Source organism: Pleurodeles waltl, chromosome 7 (assembly GCF_031143425.1).
Source record: "Pleurodeles waltl isolate 20211129_DDA chromosome 7, aPleWal1.hap1.20221129, whole genome shotgun sequence".
NCBI lineage: Eukaryota > Metazoa > Chordata > Amphibia > Caudata > Salamandridae > Pleurodeles > Pleurodeles waltl.
The window spans coordinates 1,335,522,338-1,335,543,542 of NC_090446.1; the positions used below are offsets into that span (position 1 = coordinate 1,335,522,338).

At 43.3% G+C, this 21,205-nt stretch overlaps 1 protein-coding gene across 1 annotated transcript in view; it reads left to right on the forward strand.

Moving 5' to 3' along the window:
• LMTK3 (lemur tyrosine kinase 3) overlaps positions 1-21,205 on the forward strand; it is a 200,960-nt gene that overhangs the window by 57,867 nt on the left and 121,888 nt on the right. The window contains exons 6-7 of the mRNA XM_069200686.1: positions 522-640; positions 14,164-14,248. Of these exons, the coding sequence (XP_069056787.1) occupies positions 522-640; positions 14,164-14,248 (204 nt within the window). The remainder of the gene's footprint in view (positions 1-521; positions 641-14,163; positions 14,249-21,205) is intronic.

The window sequence follows — 21,205 nt, forward strand, 5'->3', positions numbered from 1 at the left end:
ACAAGATGCTTCTCTGGGTTAGAAAGAGAAGGGAAAAGGGAAAGAGAGAGATAGAGAAAGATATAGAGATGGAGAGAGACGGGCATTTTGGGATATCCGGTATGTAGTAAGAAGAAGAAAGATATGAGAAGGATGTGTAGAGGCTAGTCTGAAATACAACGGAAATATGACCCACTCTGGAATGGACATCACATTGGAATATTAGGCCAGTAGATATTTGCTGTTTTTAACAGCACAAATTTTTCTACATTGTCTGTATGTTGCGAACATTGTCTGTGCTCAGTGTGAGCGGTCTTTTGTTGTACGGCTTGTCTGGCTTTAAAGGCAGTGTTACCAATGCTAAATTCATCTTCAGTTTTCAGTGCTATGAAGTTGTCATGTTGGTTTTGTTCACAACCACCTTCTACAAAATATCACTGAGGGAGTAGTATTTCAGTGGGAGGGAGAGTGCCATTCAAGATATTGTGTCTTCCTTCCTTGTGGCTGTTGCCTCATCCTGTCTACCTGTCTTGTTTTTGTAGGTAATTCTTGGTGAGATATTCTCAGATTACACTCCTGCGCAGGTGGTTGTAAAGGAACTACGGGTCAGCGCCAGCCCTCTGGAGCAGAGGAAGTTCCTATGTGAAGCGCAACCTTACCGGTAAGACTGAAGGCACCACTTGGTCTCATTGCTCTACCCATGGGCTATTTCATGCCTGGGCTGTTAGGTCTGAATCAGACCTTATTTTAGATGTTCTAGACTACACCAGGGGTGGCTGGTGTTCAAGGGCTAAGGGGCTGCGCCCCTAGCCTTTTCTGGCCTCTCTAGTGAAGCATATATGTAATTACATGATGAAAGTAAAACATTTTCCGCACAACATTTTCGAAGTGAAAGTTGTGCACTTTGAAAAGCCCCACTGCGCCTGCGTGAGTATGTGGCTGAAAGCTGCACAGTAGGGCTGACAGGGCTTGTCCGCGCAAAGCCCTTACGTTTTCTCAGAGCGCAGTGACGTCCCTGGCTTATCTCCTCCTCCACCAGAAGCCCTGATAGTAAACAGCCTGGAGCATTTTTTATTCAGACTGGGTTTCTGAAAACTTCATGTCACTCCGATATTATTATCCACCCTTTCCTATTTACTCAAATGGTGGGGTGTGATCAGAAGGGTCTACGTACCAGAGGTCATGTTTTATTAAAAGAATGTGGCATTGCGCAAAGAAAATGCCCTTTTCCTGCATTACAAGCAGTCTGTGGCAGAGAAATGGAATAAATACAATAAATAACTCCATCCAGGGCTCTCTGGGAGACAGGAGTGTGACCTGAAGACCTCAAGTCATAAATATGCCAAAGACAACCCTTCACACAAGTGAGTTGGAGCTCTATCTTTTTTACAGACAATAAGAAAAGAATCTGTTCTCTCAGCTCTACTCTCCCTTCACTACCTCTGTAGGTGATTTCGTCTCTCAAAGGCAGTAATGGTTCCAGTAATTGATCATGGCTAGTTATGCTCGTTTTATTTCTTCTGCAGACTAATGACTGGATATGTCATATTAAACATGTAGGGCCATATTTATACTTTTTGACGCAAAACTGCGCTAACGCAGTTTTGCGTCAAAAAAATTAGCGCCGGCTAACGCCATTCTGAAGCACCATGGGGGCGCCGTATTTATTGAATGACGTTAGCCGGCGTTAGCCGGCGGCGCTGTCTGGTGTGCGTTAAAAAAAAATTCGTACACCAGGCAGCGCCGGCGTAGGGGAAAATGGAGCTTGGCCGGCAAAAAATGGGGTAAGTCAGGCTGAGGCAAAATTTTCGCCGCAACCCGATTTGCGCCATTTTTTTTTTACTCCCAACCCCCATTGACATGACTCCTGTCTTAGCAAAGACAGGAGTCATGCCCCCTTGCCCAATGGCCAGGCCCAGGGGACTTATGTCCCCTGGGCCTGGTCATTGGGCATAGTGGCATGTAGGGGGGCACAAATCAGGCCCCCCTATGCCACAAACAAAAAAAAAAATACTTACCTGAACTTACCTTAATGTCCCTGGGATGGGTCCCTCCAGCCTTGGGTGTCCTCCTGGGGTGGGCAAGGGTGACATGGGGTGTCCCTGGGGGCATGGGAGGGCACCTCTGGGCTCCTTCCGAGCCCAAAGGTCCCTTAACGCCTGCCTTTTCCAGGCGCAAAAAAACGGCGCAAAAGCGGCCGTACGTCATTTTTTTTGACCCGCCCACTCCCGGGCGTGAATTTTGCCCGGGAGTGTAAATACGGCGCACATGCCTCGGAGTCACTTTTTTAGACGGGAACGCCTACCTTGCATATAATTAACGGAAAGTAGGTGTCCACGCTAAAAAATGACGCAAACTCCAAGGACTTTGGCGCTAGACGCGTCTAACGCCAAAGTATAAATATGGAGTTAGTTTTGCGTCGGAATTGCGTCAAAAAAAACGACGCAATTCCGGCGCAAACGGAGTATAAATATGCCCCTTAATCTGGAGCTCAAATAAACGTGTACCTTTTATCACTGAAACTGCTGGATACTGGATGGGTGAGGCAATGTGTGTTTGTTTGAATAAGTGTTTGCAGGGCTTGACTGAGTGGCTGAGAAATTGTGGGTGTCTGTGTATAAGAGTTGTGTGAATGGCAGTGGATGACAATGTGGATGAGTAAATGGGTAGGTGACCAAAGGCAGTGGGTGAGTAGGTGAATGGAAATACGTGGGTAGTGAGGCTCATTCACAAGGTGCAATTCTGTCTTGTATTGTTGCCCCACCACTGCTTTCAGTCACCAGCCACCACTAGACTACACCCCACTTAGTTCAAAGAAGTCACTGAACACAACAATGATATCTAGAAATCCCTAATATGAGTTATGACACAAAATGGACAACAGTTATTGCAACAACTTATTAGAGTATTGGCTAAGGCGAATAAAAAATACCCTGTCTCCATATATGTCAACTGTCTGGGTTATGCGCAGCCCTCACTTTGTCAGCAGTCCAAGCTCATAGCATATCACACATTCATCCTTTGTAGTATTTCTCTCGGGCTTGCTCATGTCTTGCTAACAGCTAAAACATGGACTGCTCATGTAAACTAGAAGGTGCAACAGCAAGTGAAGACAGTATTTGTTTCCCAGGATGTTTGTCGAAAGAAGTTGGGAGATCCACAGACATGTGAACAACGCTAGCAATGAGAATTGTGTTTTCCAATTTCCACCTATTTAAAAAGTATTGCAGCTAAATAAAGCTTTAGCAGTAATAAATACCTGCATATAAATAATTTGTGCAAATACACATGAGCCTGCAAACTGTCATATTGTAAAGTAAAGAAATACTAAAAAAGTCCTCCCTACCGAAGGGCATAGTTCAAATGTCATAGTTCATAAATCATCCGAGTCTGCAACAAGGTAATTGACCTGAACATGCCCTCATTTGTTCCTAGGGGCATTCCTGATCAATACAGAGGTTCTGTACCTTTTCTTTAAGTGCCTGTCCCATTAAACACCCTCTAGTTTACGGAAAACCCATCTCTACATCATTTGTAAGGGCACCAGGCTCAGCATCAAAGGGGATCCTCTGCATTCCCTGGTCTGTTTTATATCCCACAAAACGGCAGCTTCAGCACTAAATTACCTGCTTCTGATTAGATCCAGCCACTCATCATTTTTACCCCAGTTGTTATGAAAAGCCACTGGTTTTCCCATGAGGTCTCCGTTAATTCGACAGCCAGACACAAGAGGTAGTTTAGTCTCAGTTTATATTAAATAAGTCATCCCACTTACCCACTTCTGCTACGCAATGCAACTAGTCAATAAGCTCAAGGAAGGGATCTGGAGTGCTCTCTACAAATTGTGCAGCTAGCAATGAGGACGAGTTGGCAGGCTAAACACTGAATCAACCCTACAATGAAAAGATGAGAACAACGTCCAGTGCACCTACATACTAGTCAATGCCTTCACATTTAGGGAACTTAAAGTGGTTTTCTGTTTTTAATGGAATGTATTTTGACTATATAACTTGGGCTGTTGAGGTTTCTTTGAAGTTATTTCAAAATAATAGTGCATGTTTAGATGCTCTCTGCCGAGAGTATGTTTAACTACTTTGCCCACAATTATGCAAATCCACCCCATCCCAAAGATGAAACATTGTTGAGATCAGCTGGGACAAAGCTCTACCTATGGACCATAAGAAGAAAAGATCATTGGAGTCATCAATGGTAATTGGCACAAATTAAGGTATTGTAAGTAATATTGGGTGGATAATGCAAATGGATAAATCTGGAAGTGGTAATTTGATGTTTTCTGGGCAGTTTTATGGCTCAACTGGTAGATTACATTAAATGGATATTTTCTGTACCCTGGTATAAAAGCTTATTGTGTGTTTGCAGATAAACAAGGAGAGAATCAATGTTGTGTGTGCAAACTCATATTGAAAAACAATTACTCTTCAAAATGCATGCTCAAGTGCCCAAGATTATGACAATACCAGTGGTTTTAGGAAACCATATCTTGAATGGCTGCGCAAAGATATCATAAGAAACAGTGGAGATTTGGAAGGGAGGAATTAACGTATACATGGAGGCGAAAAGGGAAATTTTCGAGGACAGGAGCTGTCGCAAGAAATTCAACAATGTGTGGTGGAAGTGGAGAGCATACCATGGTCTGGATGTGGAACTCAGGGACTCAGAAGAGGTCAATCTCTCCGTTTAACACCTGCCAGAGGAAAGCAAAAGATATCAAAAGAAAACCTTTTGATCGGTCAGGTGATTTGCACCAATCGCTATTGTTGAGAGGCTGATGAGGTGATGCATCTAGGTGTCTGCTTAAGTGTAAGTAGTAGAACACTGCTAGATCTATACTCATTACTGACTCTAATGTGGCCAAATGTTTGTAAATGATATTTTGGACACGTACAATAATTAGTCCATGATATTCTTATGCCATACAGTTACATCTGAAGTTAAAACTACTAATATCCTTTATCACACTGAAGGTGGTGTTCCAGTTTATGCATGTGCACTCTATTTTGGATTCAGCACTTTATGCAGCATTTGTTTAGTGGAACGTTGGTGCTTTATTTTATCTGCAGAACTGTGCTGCCCTCTACTTTTTCCTCTGTCAGCTCAGCAATCATGCAAGCTTGCTGAGAGTTCTCTTTTTGATGACATGAGATGTCTGAACTGGGTGGATCTCTAGGTGGATCCTGTCCTCTCTAGCCATCTATGAAGGACTGATTGTGCTGGCAGTGTAATGATGATAAGAAGATGGGGTTTATACCTCTACTCCCCTAGCAGTACTACCTACAAGTGTTCTCATGTAAAGTTCTGTTCTGTTTCCTGTAACTGGGGTCCATTGCCCATTTCACAACTTTGTGCGTGGAGTGTGGCCATGTGTGAGCCTTCTAGGGATGCTTGGTTGAGTGAATAGTGTAGTACATCTCTCTGGTGAGCAACAAGATGCTGGCTGGCATAGTGTAAAGCTGCCCAGGATCCATGCTCTACCAGGGAGCCTCAACATATCATACTCCATTCCCAATTCCAGTTGAGATGTGGGCTCATGTCTGGGAGCAATACATTTTCTTGGTGGACCAGCTGAAATTGACCCCAGAGAAACATCTTTAAAATTTGATCCTTGCATCTGCTGGTTCCGCAGTAGTCATGCCCTTCCTGGATTGGTGAACTCTCGAACTCTTCCCCAGCAAGAAGCGAGACAGAGCAGTGTATCATTGCATCAACTCCTCTTCTGTGCTTCTTGTCTCGCCTACTCTAGTATGAGGATGGCATGTGGAATGCTGCACGTGCACAGAGAAAAAGAAGAGTCTCACCAGCTGGGTGCCATGCTTTTGTTTGTGTAGATTGTAGATGTTTTGCTGGAGGTGTAAGGTGTAATGACTGCAAAGCTCATGATATAGGGTGTATGTAGTGTGGGTGATGTAGCTGGCATACTGTGTAGGTAGTGGTGTCCTATGAAGGGTGTAGCATGAAGGTAGCAGTGCATGGTGCAGGATTTGCAGGAATTTAGTAGGTGGTTTGAGCTGTACAATAGTCACGGTATAAGTTATAAGTGGGAAAGGGTGTAGCAGTGGATTAGGCTGTGGCTGATTGTGAGTGTATGTGAATGTATAGGTTGCATATTAGGGTGTAGGTGTGGTGAAGGTGATACTGTAAGTGAGGGTATAAATGGTGCAGGTGGTGATGAAGATTGTGACTCAGGTAGCATAAGGTATATGGTGTATGTGGTGTAAGTGTAATCTAGTGGCCATAATGTAGATGGTGGTGTGGATGTAGGGTGTAGGGTGTAGGGTAAAGCTGGGTGCAGCTGAGGTAAGATGAAGGTGTAGGGTGCAGCTGAAGTAAGGTGTAGTTGGTGTGGTTTAGTTAGTGGTTCTAGGGAATGAATGGGAGGAAGCAATATCCACTGGATATGTGTGGTGTAGTAGGGGACAGGCTGTACTGTAGGTTGAGGAGTATGGTGTATTTTGTCTAGGGTCTAATGTATGTAGTTAGGTGTGTAGGTGGTTAGAGTGGTTGCATTTAAATGGATGCAATTCAGGATTGGCTAGATATAGTCCATAGATATTCTTGGTTATGGATAATTGCTTGAGGAAATTCAACACACATTGACTTTGAATGGCAGTCATTTACATATCTGTGGGTATCCTAAAAACAGGCATAGGATAGGGTATAGAGGGTCATGTAAGGTGCAAGTGGCTGTTTAGGGTGTAGGGTGTGGGTGTAGAGAGTAAGGGATGGAGGTGTAAAGTGGTATTGTAAAAGGTGGTATAGATGGTGGTATAACTTTAGTTTGTTTTTGCAGTCTAATTGTAGATAGTGTGACTACAGTTGAGGGTATAAGATATATGTGTTAGTGTAGAGTGTATGTGATAGTAAAATGTATAGGTTGTGGCAATAACTGTAGGTGGCATAAGCAGTACAATATAGGTACCTTGTGTAGGTTTTTGAAGGTGCAAAGCAGTGTTCTAAGGTGTGGAAGGTTATATATGCTGTTTAGTTTAGGTAGTTGATTGAGGTAAGGTAGGTGAGGCATTTGCTTAATCAGTCTAGTGCTGTATAACCCTATGATTAGTCAGAAATTAGAGGGAGAATGTGTGGTTCTGTAATTAAAGTTACTTGTGTTAATGTAAGCCATACAGAATATGGATTTTTCTGTATGCAAAATGCTAGAAGAGCAGCAGTACAGAGAGAAGGAACAACAAAGTTGGCATTTAGTAATGACCTTGTCTTCAGCTGTGGTTGCCTTTGATAACCAAGCCTCTCTATTTCCATTGCAAATCCAACACTCTTATCAGTGGTGCTTTATCTTGAACAATAGGAAATCCTGGTTCTGCTTTTTGTAATATTCCTTGTTATTTTCATTTGGTTGATGTACAAATCAAACTGCATAGTCCAGGCCATGCAGAAAGAATCAGGTACACCTTCAGTGTGCTTAAATGACTGAGTCAATGCACATTGCTACACAGCACTATGTTCCATTCTTTCTATTGTAATCTTAGAGCTATTAGCACACCAGCATAAACAATCACCGGCTTTCCTCTTTGGCCTAGTTCCATTCTGCCAATTTTAATCCTAGAGCTAAATAGCACACCAGCATAAACAATCACCAGCTTTCCTCTTCTGCCTAGTTCCATTCCTCTAATTTTAATCTTAGCGCTATATAGCGCACCAGCATAAACAATCACCGGCTTTCATCTTTAGCCTAGTTCCATTCCGCCAATTTTAATCTTAGAGCTTTATAGCACACCAGCATAAACAATCACCAGTTTTCCTTTTTCCTTCTTTGTCTAATTTAACCCTGGATAACATCAAACAGGAGTTTATAAGGAGTATGCAGTTTTGGGACGTTTTCTCAGTTTCACCCAGTTACCCAAAGCTAAGTCGACTTGAAAGCTTGTACTATAGTCCCTGGGGATGGGTATAGTTCGCTGTATCATGAAGAGAAACGTGTTGCAATTAACCTAGACGTGATTTCACTCTTACAGGTAACACAACAGGCAATAGACAAATGTTTTACCTGCAGCCAACTCAATGTACATAAATGTAGTTAAAAACATGTTATCTACTCAATGAACCTTGGGTTTAAAACATTTTAGTTATTAGAGAATGGGATTATATTCCTATAATAGAAAAACGTTGTTGACATGGATGTTCTTGTGCATAGACTATATCTGTGCAGCCTCTCAATTTAAGTATTGAATTATCATACATACAAAATTGGAATTTCAAATTCACAGACTCTATGTTATATTCAAGAAATATGCAGAACTAGTAATTCATCGATAAAACAGATGATATGGCCTCAACAGATATTCCCCTCTCCAGCAAGTAAAGATTTCATTGTGACCAGTAACTATTTATATATTTCAAGATGGCAAAGAGATTGGAGTGTGTGAATGATGCATGTTAAAGAGCTTTGAGAAGCCTGCATGTGAGCAGTGAAACACATGTTGGCTGAAATCCGGACAGTTTTGAAGCGATAATCTGCTGGGAAAAGGGTCCTCTTACTTTCAAATCTTTTTATTTGTTTTTTGTTATATATTTGTTTCAACTTTAATTTTTATTTTTCAGAATTTGTAATACAGTTTATTAGCCAAGAAATACAACATAAAAATAAAAGGAGAGCAAACACAGAGCGATCTCAACATGCTAGTAATAAATAAACATTGTAAAAGTGTTTGTTAGATTGTATATAAACGGTAGATTGAGCTCTATCACATTTAGCGTTAATAACACATTAACTCAAAGTGTGACTACAAGGTATGCAAAAGATTAAGCATAGACATCGAGAAATCAGGACCAAATGAAAGTGGAGGTCAGTTTGTCATTTCTCAGTGTGTAGGCGACTTTCTCCATTTATCTTTGTGTAGCCAAGTCCACAACCTACTCATATCTATAAAGCTTCTTTTAAGTTTCCCAGTAACAGCAGATTATTGTTTAGCAATCACACTGCTGACAATTTTGTAACAATCACACAATGTTTATCAATCCAAACAGTGCAAAACGTATTTGCTATGTCAGACTAAGACAGACCATTCAACAGAGAAGTGGATAGCAGGAGATCTACATTTGTCATCTACATGAGTCTTGGTAAAACCATCTTTCACCGTTCTAAAATGAAATCACCGCCAATAAACATTTGCAGTCTCTCCTTTGTGTCTCCATGATCTAGTATGCTCCTTTAAGTTTATTTTTATAAAACTTTGATATTTTTCCCAGTCTTCAAAGGTTTTTGCAAGAATCCAGTTTTTAATGAAGTAGAGAGATAGTAAATACACGATGCTTCGTTCTGTTACCTTTACCAGTGACTGTTTTGTACAAAATGTGTAAATGGTGAAACCTTAACCACTCCATGTGCTTGTGGTTCAGAACGCAGGATATCATCAAGGTTAAACCCAGATTCTTAACAGCCCCTACAGGAACAGCACATAGAAATAAAAGCCCGAAAAATAATAATTCGCACATTTACATTTCCACTGAGCAATCAAGATGATACAGAAATGACTGATGTATTTGAAGTCTGTTCCTTGATCTGTGGCTGTTCTCTTAGTGCAGGAAACGTGTGACCTTTTTGGCGGAAATGAAATCAGATGCCCTTTTTATGCTCCATCCTAATTGTAGTTCTAACAGGGTCTCAAAAAACCTTTTATGGGTCTAAGACTCTCTTTCGACTCATAAAAGAGCTTTTGTAAATAGCAAAAAGGAGTTTTGCAGTGGCAAAACCTATGAATTTGTGAATTGTGGGGTTGTCAACTGCAAAATGCTTTAGTACACCAAGCCCTTTGTTCATTGCAGCAGACTCCTTCTGTGAGCCATGCTAGGGTATGGGAAGGAATGGGACCTGTTGGTTAACATACCCCCAACACTTTAAATTATATCCCGAATTATGGAGAGCAGTGAATTATGGTTTCTTCCCTTGCTTCTCAGTTCCGTTTTTCTCTCCCATTCTTAGTCTTGTGTGGCCCCTCACTTGTTTTATTTCAATCGTTTTTCCACCTTTCCTTTTTCCGTATGGTCTTACTATCTTTTCTTCTTTCTTTTTCTTTATTTTCAATGTCATTTCACTTTCTTAACACCTTTTCAGCACGCCATCTTTCCATTTTGTCCTTCTGTCCATCAGTAGTTCTTTCTTTCTTTAATTGTTTCTTAGCTATCTTTCGTTTGCAGCTTTCTGTTTTCTTTACTTTCCCTTCCTTCCTTCTTTACTTTCATTTTCTTTTTAATTGCTTTATCATTTCATTGTGTTTCTACTATTTTCCTTCTTTGTTATCAATACCACCCCACCCTTCGCTCTATATGGACCATCAATACGTCAAGAAGGTAACAAATAGCAATTAAGGGCCATATGTACAAACACTTTTTCCCATAGACACAGAGGCCCTCATTCTGACCCTGGCGGTGTCTCACCGCCAGGGCAGAGGGCAGAGGAAGCACCGCCAACAGGCTGGCGGTGCTTCCGTGGCATTCTGACCGCGGCGGTACAGCCGCAGTCAGAAACGGGAAACCGGCGGTGTCCCGCCGGTTTCCCGCTGCCCTGGGGAATCCTGTTCCTGGCGGTGCTCGCCGCCAGGAACCGGATGGCGGTAAACGGTGTCGAGGGGCCCCTGGGGGCCCCTGCAGTGCCCATGCCAATGGCATGGGCACTGCAGGGGCCCCCTAACAGGGCCCCACTATGATTTTCAGTGTCTGCCAAGCAGACACTGAAAATCGCGACGGGTGCAACTGCACCCGTCGCACCCCTTCCACTCCGCCGGCTCCATTCGGAGCCCGCATTCTCATGGAAGGGGGTTTCCCGCTGGGCTGGCGGGCGGCCTTCTGGCGGTCGCCCGCCAGCCCAGCGGGAAACTCAGAATAACCGCGGCGGTCTTTTGACCACGCAGCGGTATTCTGACGGCGGTACTTTGGCGGGCGGCCTCCGCCGCCCGCCAAAGTCAGAATGAGGGCCAGAATGGGTAAAAACCTTTGCTACATCTGGCCCCAAATCATTAAATGCAACAGACCAGCAATGCCTCCAGCAAACCTTCCACCCTCCCTGCAGCTGGTTCTCAATGTCATTGTTGAGGTGTTTTTTTTCTGCAGCACGCCTGCGTGGGCTAGATAGGGAGGCATTGTTGAGTATGGCACACTGGACTGAAGAGCCCTCTCGTGCTCAGTTTTAGATTCAGAGCTCTTAACCTTCGGTGCGGAATTGTTCGTGGAGGCTCGGTGCAGGAGCGTCTTATGTGCCATAGATATCACAATAGTATGTTACTCTAGTGCCATCGAGATCCCCTTGCATTCAGTCACACGTAGCTAGTAGATTATCCAGCATTTGATAAAAATCTAAAGGCAATCTTTGATAACCTTCCTCCACGAAAGGACTCTGGGAAGTACCTACGGTCCCCGGTTGTGTACTGCTCAGGTAATTCCATGGCACTTAGGTTTTTTTCAGCAGTGCTAATGGTGGATGACGCTTCATGGAAAATCCCCAAAGAAGAGAGAAAATGTAGATTGGGAATTACCTGTCTTTAAACTGATTAATTTGTTCTGCTCTTTTGCCCAGAGTGCCCCGGCCTGCACACACTTTGCTAGAGCTTGAGGGGCATATTTATTTGCCCGAATGTGCGTCACAATTTTTGATGCACAATCGGCGCAAACCCTGCCCCATATTTATACTTTGACGTCCGACCCCGCGGGCGTCAAAATTCCACCATGTGCGTCATTTTTTGGAAGGGGGAACCAGCCTTGCGTTAATTATATGCAAGGTAGGCGTTCCTTTCCAAAAAATGACTTTAAGGCCTGTGCCCCTTATTTATACTCTGACGTAATTTTGACGCACAGGAGGGGGCAGGCCTTAAAAAACAGCGCACAGCCTGATGGGTGCCGTTTTTTAACGCCTGGGTCAGGGCAGGCGTTAAGGGACCTGTGGGCTCGGAAGGAGCCCAGAGGTGCCCTCCCCTGCCCCCAGGGACACCCTCTGCCACCCTTGCCCACCCCAGGAGGACACCCAAGGATGGAGGGACCCATCCCAGGGAAGAAAAGGTAAGTTTGGGTAAGTATTTTTTTCCGTATTTTTTGTGGCATAGGGGGGCATGATTTGGGCCCCCCTACATGCCACTATGCCCAATGACCATGCCCAGGGGACATAAGTCCCCTGGGCATGGCCATTGGGCAAGGGGGCATGACTCCTGTCTTTGCTAAGACAGGAGTTATGTCAATGGAGGTTGGGTGTAAAAAAAAATGGCGCAAATCCGGTTTGAGGCCTGAATTTTGTCTCAGACCTGACTTGCACCGTTTTTTGACACACAACCCCCATTTTCCCATACGCCGGCGCTGCCTGGTGTGAGTCATTTTTTTTTACGCACACCAGTCCGCAGCGCCGGCTCGCGTCATTCCATTAATAAGGCACCCGCATGGTGCGTTGGAATGGCGTTAGCCGGCGGTAAAATTGTTGACGCACAACTGCGTTGGCGCAGTTGTGCGTCACAAAGTATAAATATGGGCCTTAATTTTTACTGAACGGTGTAAGAAACTGTTTGGATCCATTGTCCATTTTGAGTTGAGATATAGGCCTTGCAGTGCATTAGTAATAGGTGATTCTAATTAAAACAATGACACTGTGAGGAGGAATGTAAATAATATGTAATAAATATGCATACAGAATGTGGCCTAAACTGAACGTGGTAAGAGCGTGTAGCACTTCAGCCTTTAAAATAATATTCATTCAAATAGTATTAATCATTTTTAAAATGTTAACAGTTTGTTTAGTGAAATGCAGTTGATTTATTTACCCCGACCCTAGATATCATATTCGCTTATCAGTATTCCACGCTTTACAAAGAAGTCAGTGGATCCTGAATTCGAAATAGATACTGATGCAAAAGTACGGTCTTCGCATGAAGTTTAATTCATGTGTAAGTATCTTAGGGCCAGATGTAGCAAACACATTGCGACTTGCAAACGGCGAAAATCGCCGTTTGCGAGTCGCAAATGCGTGTTTGCTATGTAGAAATGCATTTTGCGAGTCGGAACCGACTCGCAAAATGCATTTCCGAGTCGCAAATAGGAAGGGGTGTTCCCTTCCTATTTGCGAGTCGCAGTGGTATGCAATTCCATTTGGAGTCGCAGTTACCATCCACTTGAAGTGGATGGTAACCCACTCGCAAAAGGGAAGGGGTCCCCATGGGACCCCTTCCCCTTTGTGACTGGACCCAAAAATATTTTTTCAGGGCAGGCAGTGGTCCAAGGGACCACTGCCTGCCCTGAAAAAATCCGAAACAAAAGGTTTCGCTTTTTTTTTCTAAGTGCAGCTCGTTTTCCTTTAAGGAAAACGGGCTACACTTGGAAAAAAAAAACTGCTTTATTTAAAAGCAGTCACGGACATGGAGGTCTGCTGTTCCCAGCAGGCCTCCATCCCTGTGAGTGCCCAGAGTCGCTATGGGGGCGCAAATTGCGACTCACCTCATTAATATTAATGAGGTGGGTCTTTGCGACCCCATAGCGACTCGCAGAAGGTGTCTGAGACACCTTTCTGCATACCAAATTGCGACTTGCAATTTGCGAGTCGCAGGGACTCGCAAATTGCAAGTCGCAATTTGGTATATTGCTACATCTGGCCCTTAGTCATTATTTGAGCTTTGTGGTGCTTTATGAACCTATTTCTATTCACTAATATCCATTTTTAAATATGGGCCCTATGCTTGAACAGAATAGTTGCGATGTGGTCGGACGAGGTCTTGTTCTGCAGGACACTGACCTTCCTAGTCATACTTTGTATGGTCCTTAAGGTCAGGATAAGGCTTAGGGCCTGATTTAGAATTTGGCGGATCGGGTTACTCCATCACAAATGTGGAGGATATTCCATCTGCCGTATTACAAACCCATTATAGGCTATGGAGATGGTAATACGGCAGTGGGGAAATCCTTCACGTTTGTGATGGAGTAACTAGTCTGTCAAACTCTAAATCAGGCCTTTACTCTTCTTTGAAGGCCCAGTATGACATTGTTCACTCATTTGTAGCTTTCTGTTTATAGGCTATCCATAATCCTTAATGCCACTGTTAATATCTAGTCATTTTAAAGAATGAGACCACCTCTGTTTGACAGCAGCCAAAGGTTGGTCTACCATGGTGTCATAGCTTTCTTACTGTCCTACAATGCCTGTTTGTTATGTTTTCTTCTTTCCTTGCTCTCAAGAAGCCTCCATCACCCTAACATCCTGCAATGCCTTGGACTGTGCACCGAGATTGTGCCCCTCCTGCTCATCATGGAGTTCTGCCAGCTGGTGAGTGTCCTAGGAACATTTGTTTGGGATAGGAGCGGGTAAAAGGAAGTGTGTTTCATATGTTTGATTTTGCACTTGCCACGTAATCTTCATTTTTCTGATGCACGGAGATAGTAGTGAATCCTACCTGAAGCACCCCGAGGCTGACTAGAGAGGATAATTAGACTGAAGGACATGGGAAGCAGTTGTGTTTTTATGATTTGTTAAAATATGGATAGTTTTTATGTCTCTGAAAGCCAGTCATATGGCACCCCAAGCAACACCCCATAAAAGTTCCTTACTTAAAAACGCTTTTTGCTAAAGAGAGGGACAACCATGAGGTTCCTAGTCAGAGGCATGGCCTTCCTGTCAGTGTACATTCCGCCAACCTGGTTTGCAAATATTTTGTTATTAGCTTTCAGATGACATTACTGATCAGAAGGTGGATCTTAATCTTGATCCTCTTATTGACTTCAAGATAGTTATTTTTGGCTAGGAAGAATTGTGCATGGTCTTTGGTTGTGCATGGTACATTAGTCTGTACATGATCTAGTTGCCTATGCATGGTGTAGTGATCTGTTCATGTGCTCTTTGTTTTTTGCATGGTCTACTGGTCTGTGCTTAGTTTATTGACTGTTACAATGTTTATTGGTCTGCATGGTTTATTAATTAGTGCATGGTCTCTTGGTGCATTGTCTACTAGTCCATGCTTGGTCTACTGCTCTGTGTATGGTCATGACCTGCTTGCTTAATTTATCTGTACGTTGTTTATTAGTCTGCATATTTATTTATTATGTTTAGGATAAAATAGGAAGAAATTAAAAGTAGAAGCCAAGTGAAAATCCACCTATCACTTGTTTTAAATAAATTCACATCAATATGTCACAGAAAAAATGATGATGGCTTCCCTCGTTTAGTTTCATTGGTGGCTTATTCACTAGTGTGGTGGTCCATGACTGCAGGATAACTTCATCTTCTGCCAGGAGGTCTTCTTTCCTAGTCCAAAAATGAAATGAAGCCAAAAATCCAAGTACTCTGGTGGTTAAATAAACAAACGTTTTAAATCTTTTACCAGAGAGCTGCATCTCAGAAATATTGTTAAAAATATGGTCACATTTTTCCCTAGCAGTGGATGGGCCACATAGCTCAATAAAATTATTCAGGTAGTTAAAAAAATGAAAAAAGTGCTGGGAGCAAGTGGAGCTCTTTCAGCTCCCATCTGATATAGTCATATCACCACAAGTTTAGACACAAACTGGCAACTTTATTTTGAAGTCATTGTGGTCTATCAGGCTTTTTGGAAAGGCAATTTGAGGCACACTTCACTAGTTTAGATCACCCCTAACAGCGTATCCTGTCAGTTCACTCAAGTGAGATATTGTAAGAAAGGAGTAATTTTCTGGAGCATAGAGATTTGCCTACTGATACATTTAACCAGAGGGTGGTGTTTTGATCGGTGAACACCTTAGTCTACTCTTCACATATGGTGTATTGGTGTAAAAATGTACTACTATCCTGCACATTGTCTATTGGTTTGTACATAACTACTGCTTCACACATGGTTTATTGGTCTGCACATGGTCTATTGATCTGATCATATCCCATTGGTCTGTGCATGGTCTACTGGTTTATGCATTGGCTATTGGTATATGCATGATTTATTGGTCTGTGCATGGTCAACTGTTCTGCACATGTTCTATGGGGCTATACATGATTTACCTGCATATGGTTTATTATTGTTCTGTGCATAGTCAGCTGGTTTACTTTCTATTGTTCTTCTATTGTCTTATTTGTCTGTTCAAGGTCTATTGATTTGTACCTGTTCCACTGTTCAGCATTTGATCTATTGTTTGAGTCTGAATATGGCTTCGATAGCATTACTTCATAACAGCTCATAAGTTCTTAACAGTTTCCTGGGCAATCAAAACTACTGAAAGTTACAGTGGTTGAACAATGCAAGTATGAAAGCTCTCTTAGCGTTTAATTGCTTTACTGATCAGAATAAGACCCTAGGATGTAAGTTTATTCTTCACTCAGCACACTTGTAACATCGGTCTAAGGCATTGTTAGCTATAAAGACTGGTTAAGCCTCTGAACATGGGTCTGAAAATGTGTCTTCTCAGTCCTTCTGCTGAAAACAGAGGGGTGCATGAAGAAAAAGTGTAGTAAGCAGAGCATTTGTGTCAGGGAAACAACACCTGAGTGAATTCAATCATTTGTCCATGTTTCTACAATAGAGATTATTTTTTTTACACATTAAAGGATTGTCTAGATTCTGAATATTGCTTTTTTTGTCATTTAAGGACACTGGTTGCCCATGTGCCTGAACAGTGTCACGAGTCCCGTCACCCGGGAGAGACCCCTATGCAAATTCGTTTGTGCCCACCACCACTGCATTTAAGTTTAGCTGTGGGTGAACATGAACAATTCAGTTTCAGGCTTTAATTTTTCACACACACTTTTCTTCTGCCCCAAGATTCTGTTTTAAGGTGTTCCACACGCTGGAGCCCTGAACTCCTACAGCTGCGCCTCTGTGTTATATCCATTTGAAAGTGTATTGGATGATGAAGCGTGCAGTCATTGAATGGATTTATAGTTGGATTTTATTCTGTAGTTATCCTAGTCCTTTGCCTCAACAGGCGTTGAACATGGTGCAAAGAACATTTAACTTTCTTCTTGCACCCCTGGAAGACAGTGAAGTGCTTTGCGGGGTGATTTTATCTGTCACATACACTTTGCTTATTGATACAGCATCCCTGCTCATGCATTTGGTGCTCACTACTGCCTCTAGCACGATGGCCTCTTAGTAGAGCACGTAATACACTGTGATGAGAGTCTCAGACGGACGGTTAGGTGGTTCCACTCCTTCTTTAGGGAATTGTTCCCACCAGATGAAACTAGCCCAGCTCGCCTCTGAAATCTCCAGGCTGTACTGTGGAGTCCAACTGGGGTTTCCCCTGTCATCCACACTTCTTAAAGTCGGTGCCTACCAGACAGCGCAGCAACAAATATTTCAAAACCATCACAACAAATCAATACACTAGAGTATGACATTTCCAGACATTATAGTTTGTGCGCTGTATAGTGTTATCAGTAAACGGTATGTCTTTTCAAATGTGAGGGCCATTTCATTTGAAGATGTGTTGTCCATAATGGCAGTGCACTATCACACTATGCGTGCTCCACTTTACATCACTCCACTCCACTCTACACCACTCCACATCACTGCACTCTACTCTTCACCACTCCACTCTGCACCATTTCACAGTGCGTCTCAGTGTTCTACTCTGCACCATTCCACTCTGCGCCCCTTCACTCTACCCCTCTCTCCTCTACATCACTGTACGCCAATGCACTCTATTCTACTGTGCACCACTGCACTCTTCGCCACTCCAGTCCACACCATTCCACTCTACGCCCTCCTCTCTATGCCATTCTCCTCTGCAACCCTGCACTCTATGCCTCTGCACTCTACTCTATACCACTCCACTCTACGTCATCCACTGTATGCCACTGTAACCTACTCCGCACTACTGCCCTTTATGCCACTGCACTCTGCCTGCATCACTCCAGTCTAGTGTGCAGCATTCAACTGTATGCCACTTCACTCAACTCTAAAACAATCTACTCTGTACCATGCCATTCTCCTCCACTGAAATCTATGCCACTGTACTCTGTACCTCCCCACTTTATGCCAGTGTACTCTACTCTCACCACTGCACTATATGCAAATGCACTTTACACCACTTTAGTCCAAAACAATGCAGCGTTTGCCACTGAACTCTGCAGCAATCTACTGTGCACCACTGCACTCTACGCCACTATACTCTACTCTGCAATACTCTACGCCACTTCACTTTACACCATTGTATTCTACATCACTGCAATCTACACTGCAGCACACCCCCCTACTCTGCACCACTCTACTCTACGACACCTGATCTTCACTGCACTCTACGCCAATGAACTCTACACCATTTTACACAAAACAATGGCACTCCAAGCCACTGCACTCTATTTTAATCTACTCTGCACCTGTCCTTTATGCCACTTCACTCGAGGCCACTCTATTCCACTCTAGAACACTCCACTCTATAATGATCTACTTCATTAAACTCTATTCCACTCTATGCCACTCTGCTCTACAATGCTCTATTACACTCTACAACACTACTCCACTCTGCCACGTTCCATGCAACTCCCTCTATGACACGCCATGCCACTTTACTTCACTCTATTCTGCGACACACTACTCCACTCCATTACTCCACTCTGCAGCTCCAGTACTCATCTCTATGCCACTCCACCCCACTCTATGCCACTCCACTCTGACGCTCTATGCCACTTTGTGCCATTCCACTCTATTGTACTACTCCACTCATTGCCACTCTACTCTACAACAATCTACTCTGCCTTACGCCAGTCTACTCTACAACACTCTAATCCACTCTACGCAACAATCCATATGTTACTCCACTCTGCACCACTTCACAACACTCTATGCCACTCCACTCTATGGCACTGTAATCCACTTTGACACTCTACTCCACTTTATACTACTCAGCTCTTCAACAATCTACTCCATTCTACGCCCTTCCACTGTACAACACTTTACTCCCTCCACAACACTCCACAACACTCTATGCCACTCCACTCTGCACCACTCCATGACAGTCCACTTCACTCCACGCTACCCCATTTTACCCTACACCACTCCATGCCACTCCAAAACACACGTCTCTACGCAACAACACTGTCCTTTACAACCCGAACTTTTAGCCATATAGAACAGCTGCCAGGCTGGTGTACAACATGGCTAAAACATATTGGCACACCAAGTAGCTCTTGCATAGGCGAGATCTATTGGCTTTGCCAGAGCTTGCAATTTATACTTCCTTCGTCTCGTAATTTCATCTCGCTCTGTAAGTTCTATACTGATCACACCTGAGTAAATATTACATTTATAACCGACCCAGACATCGATCTTGAACACTTCTTACTTCAGGTTTGGATGTCCGCGACTATCTCCTGCTCATGAACAAGACTGATTCATTTTGGTCTCAAATGGAGACAACCTCTGAATCTTCTAAACTTTTTCTCCATTCAGGAGAGATAACTAAGAATCTTGGTTCTTGGATCCGAACACTACCTTTACACTATAGGGCAGCAGAGCTGTTAGCAATTGTCATTTTTAGCTTAGGAAACTGAAGCTCGCCCTCCCAATATTGCCCACGTAGCATCGAGCATCAATTGGTGAACCCCTATTAATTCTCATTTTGACGATTGCACTGCCCTTCTATACTCGGAGCTTTTCAAGTCTCTTCTGTGTCACCTCCAAAAAGGTCAAAATGCTATTACTGGCACCAGGAAAGAAATACAGTGTTTCTTCAGATCACAGCACTAAACAGTCATGCATGTCGGAAGTGTTTACGAGGCCTGAATCAACACCTTCAGGGGGACCACTGAAAGGACCAGCGCCTGAGTCTATGTTAAAAACATGCCCTGTAAAGAAAGAGACTGTAAATTGAACATTTGGCACCATCTAGTGATTTTAGCCCAGTTATTCTCCTTGTCATTAATAAACAGGGCAGGCATTCGCTACTCAATTAGCTCATTGGCGTTTGCTTTATCATTTTTTGAAGATCAAAGGCTTTCTGGACCAATCAAAAGTCATAGTAGTGGATTCTACATTTGCATGGACACCTCTGCAACAAATGTAAACCAGCTCTCCACCTTAAATAGTCAAATGCTAATTTGCGCCTGCTGAAATGGCACTTTTGGGCCCTGATTTATAATTTTTGACACAAACCTGTGTTAGCGCAAAAACAGTTTACTGCCAGCTAGCACCATTCCTGGATGCCAGCCGGGAGTCATATTTAAGGAATGACGCTAGCTGGCGGTAAGACCTGGTTAGCGTCAAAATAAATGACGCTATCCGGGTGGGGGAGGCGTAGGGAAAACAGGAGGTTGTGGGTCAAAGAATGGCGCTAGTCAGGTTAGAGTCAGAAAAATGAATCTAACCTAACCAGCGTAATTTTTTGACGCACAACCCCCATGGACATGACTCCTGTCTTAACAAAGACAGGAGTCATGTCCCCCTGCCCAATGGCTATGTAGGGGGGCCCAAGTTAGGCCCCCTATGGCACTTTAAAAAAAAAACTTACCTGGACTTACCTGGGATGGGTCCCCCTATCCTTAGGTTTCTTCCAGGTGTGGGTGGGGGTGTCCCTGGGGGCAGGGAAGAGCACCTGTGGGCTGCTTCCATGGTCTTTGACCATGGAAATTAGCCCACAGGGCCCCTAACATCTGCCCTAACCCAGGCGTTAAATAATGGCGCTAAGCAAGCTTAACACCATTATTTAAGGCCCTCCTCTTCCTGTGCGTGATTTTTGCATGGGAGGATAAATAAGGCACTAAGGTCTTAGAGTCTTTTTTTGCCCGGGAATGCCTACCTTGCATCTCATTGACGCAAGGTAGGTTTTCACAGTAAAAAAATTACGTTAAACTCCAATATTTTGACGCTAGATGGGTCTAGCGTCACAATAAGAATATGGAGATAAGTTTGCGCTGGATTTGCATAAAAAAATGACGCAAATCCGGCGCAAACAGAGTATAACTATGCCCCTTAATGTTTTATTGGCATTGCATTGGCCTCTTCTGAACACGTTCCCGGATGTTTGAATACTATTCATGGTGGGACATAAAGACTGAATAATTGCATAGCGTGTAATTACAGAACGCAAGCTATTAACTTAGTATGACCTCCCAACGCACTTCAATGAGAAGATGGGCTGGAAGGGAGTTCCATATGTGTGAGTCTTCTGTATGCGGAATCCATTGCCCAAGACGTCACAGAGTGAAAACAGGTTATTCTGGGAGCTTGACTAAAGGTTCCTCATTGAATAAAGCGGGGTTACAGTTTTTTGATTTATGTAGAGATCACACTGCTTTGCTTTGTGCTCTAGACCTATTTATGAC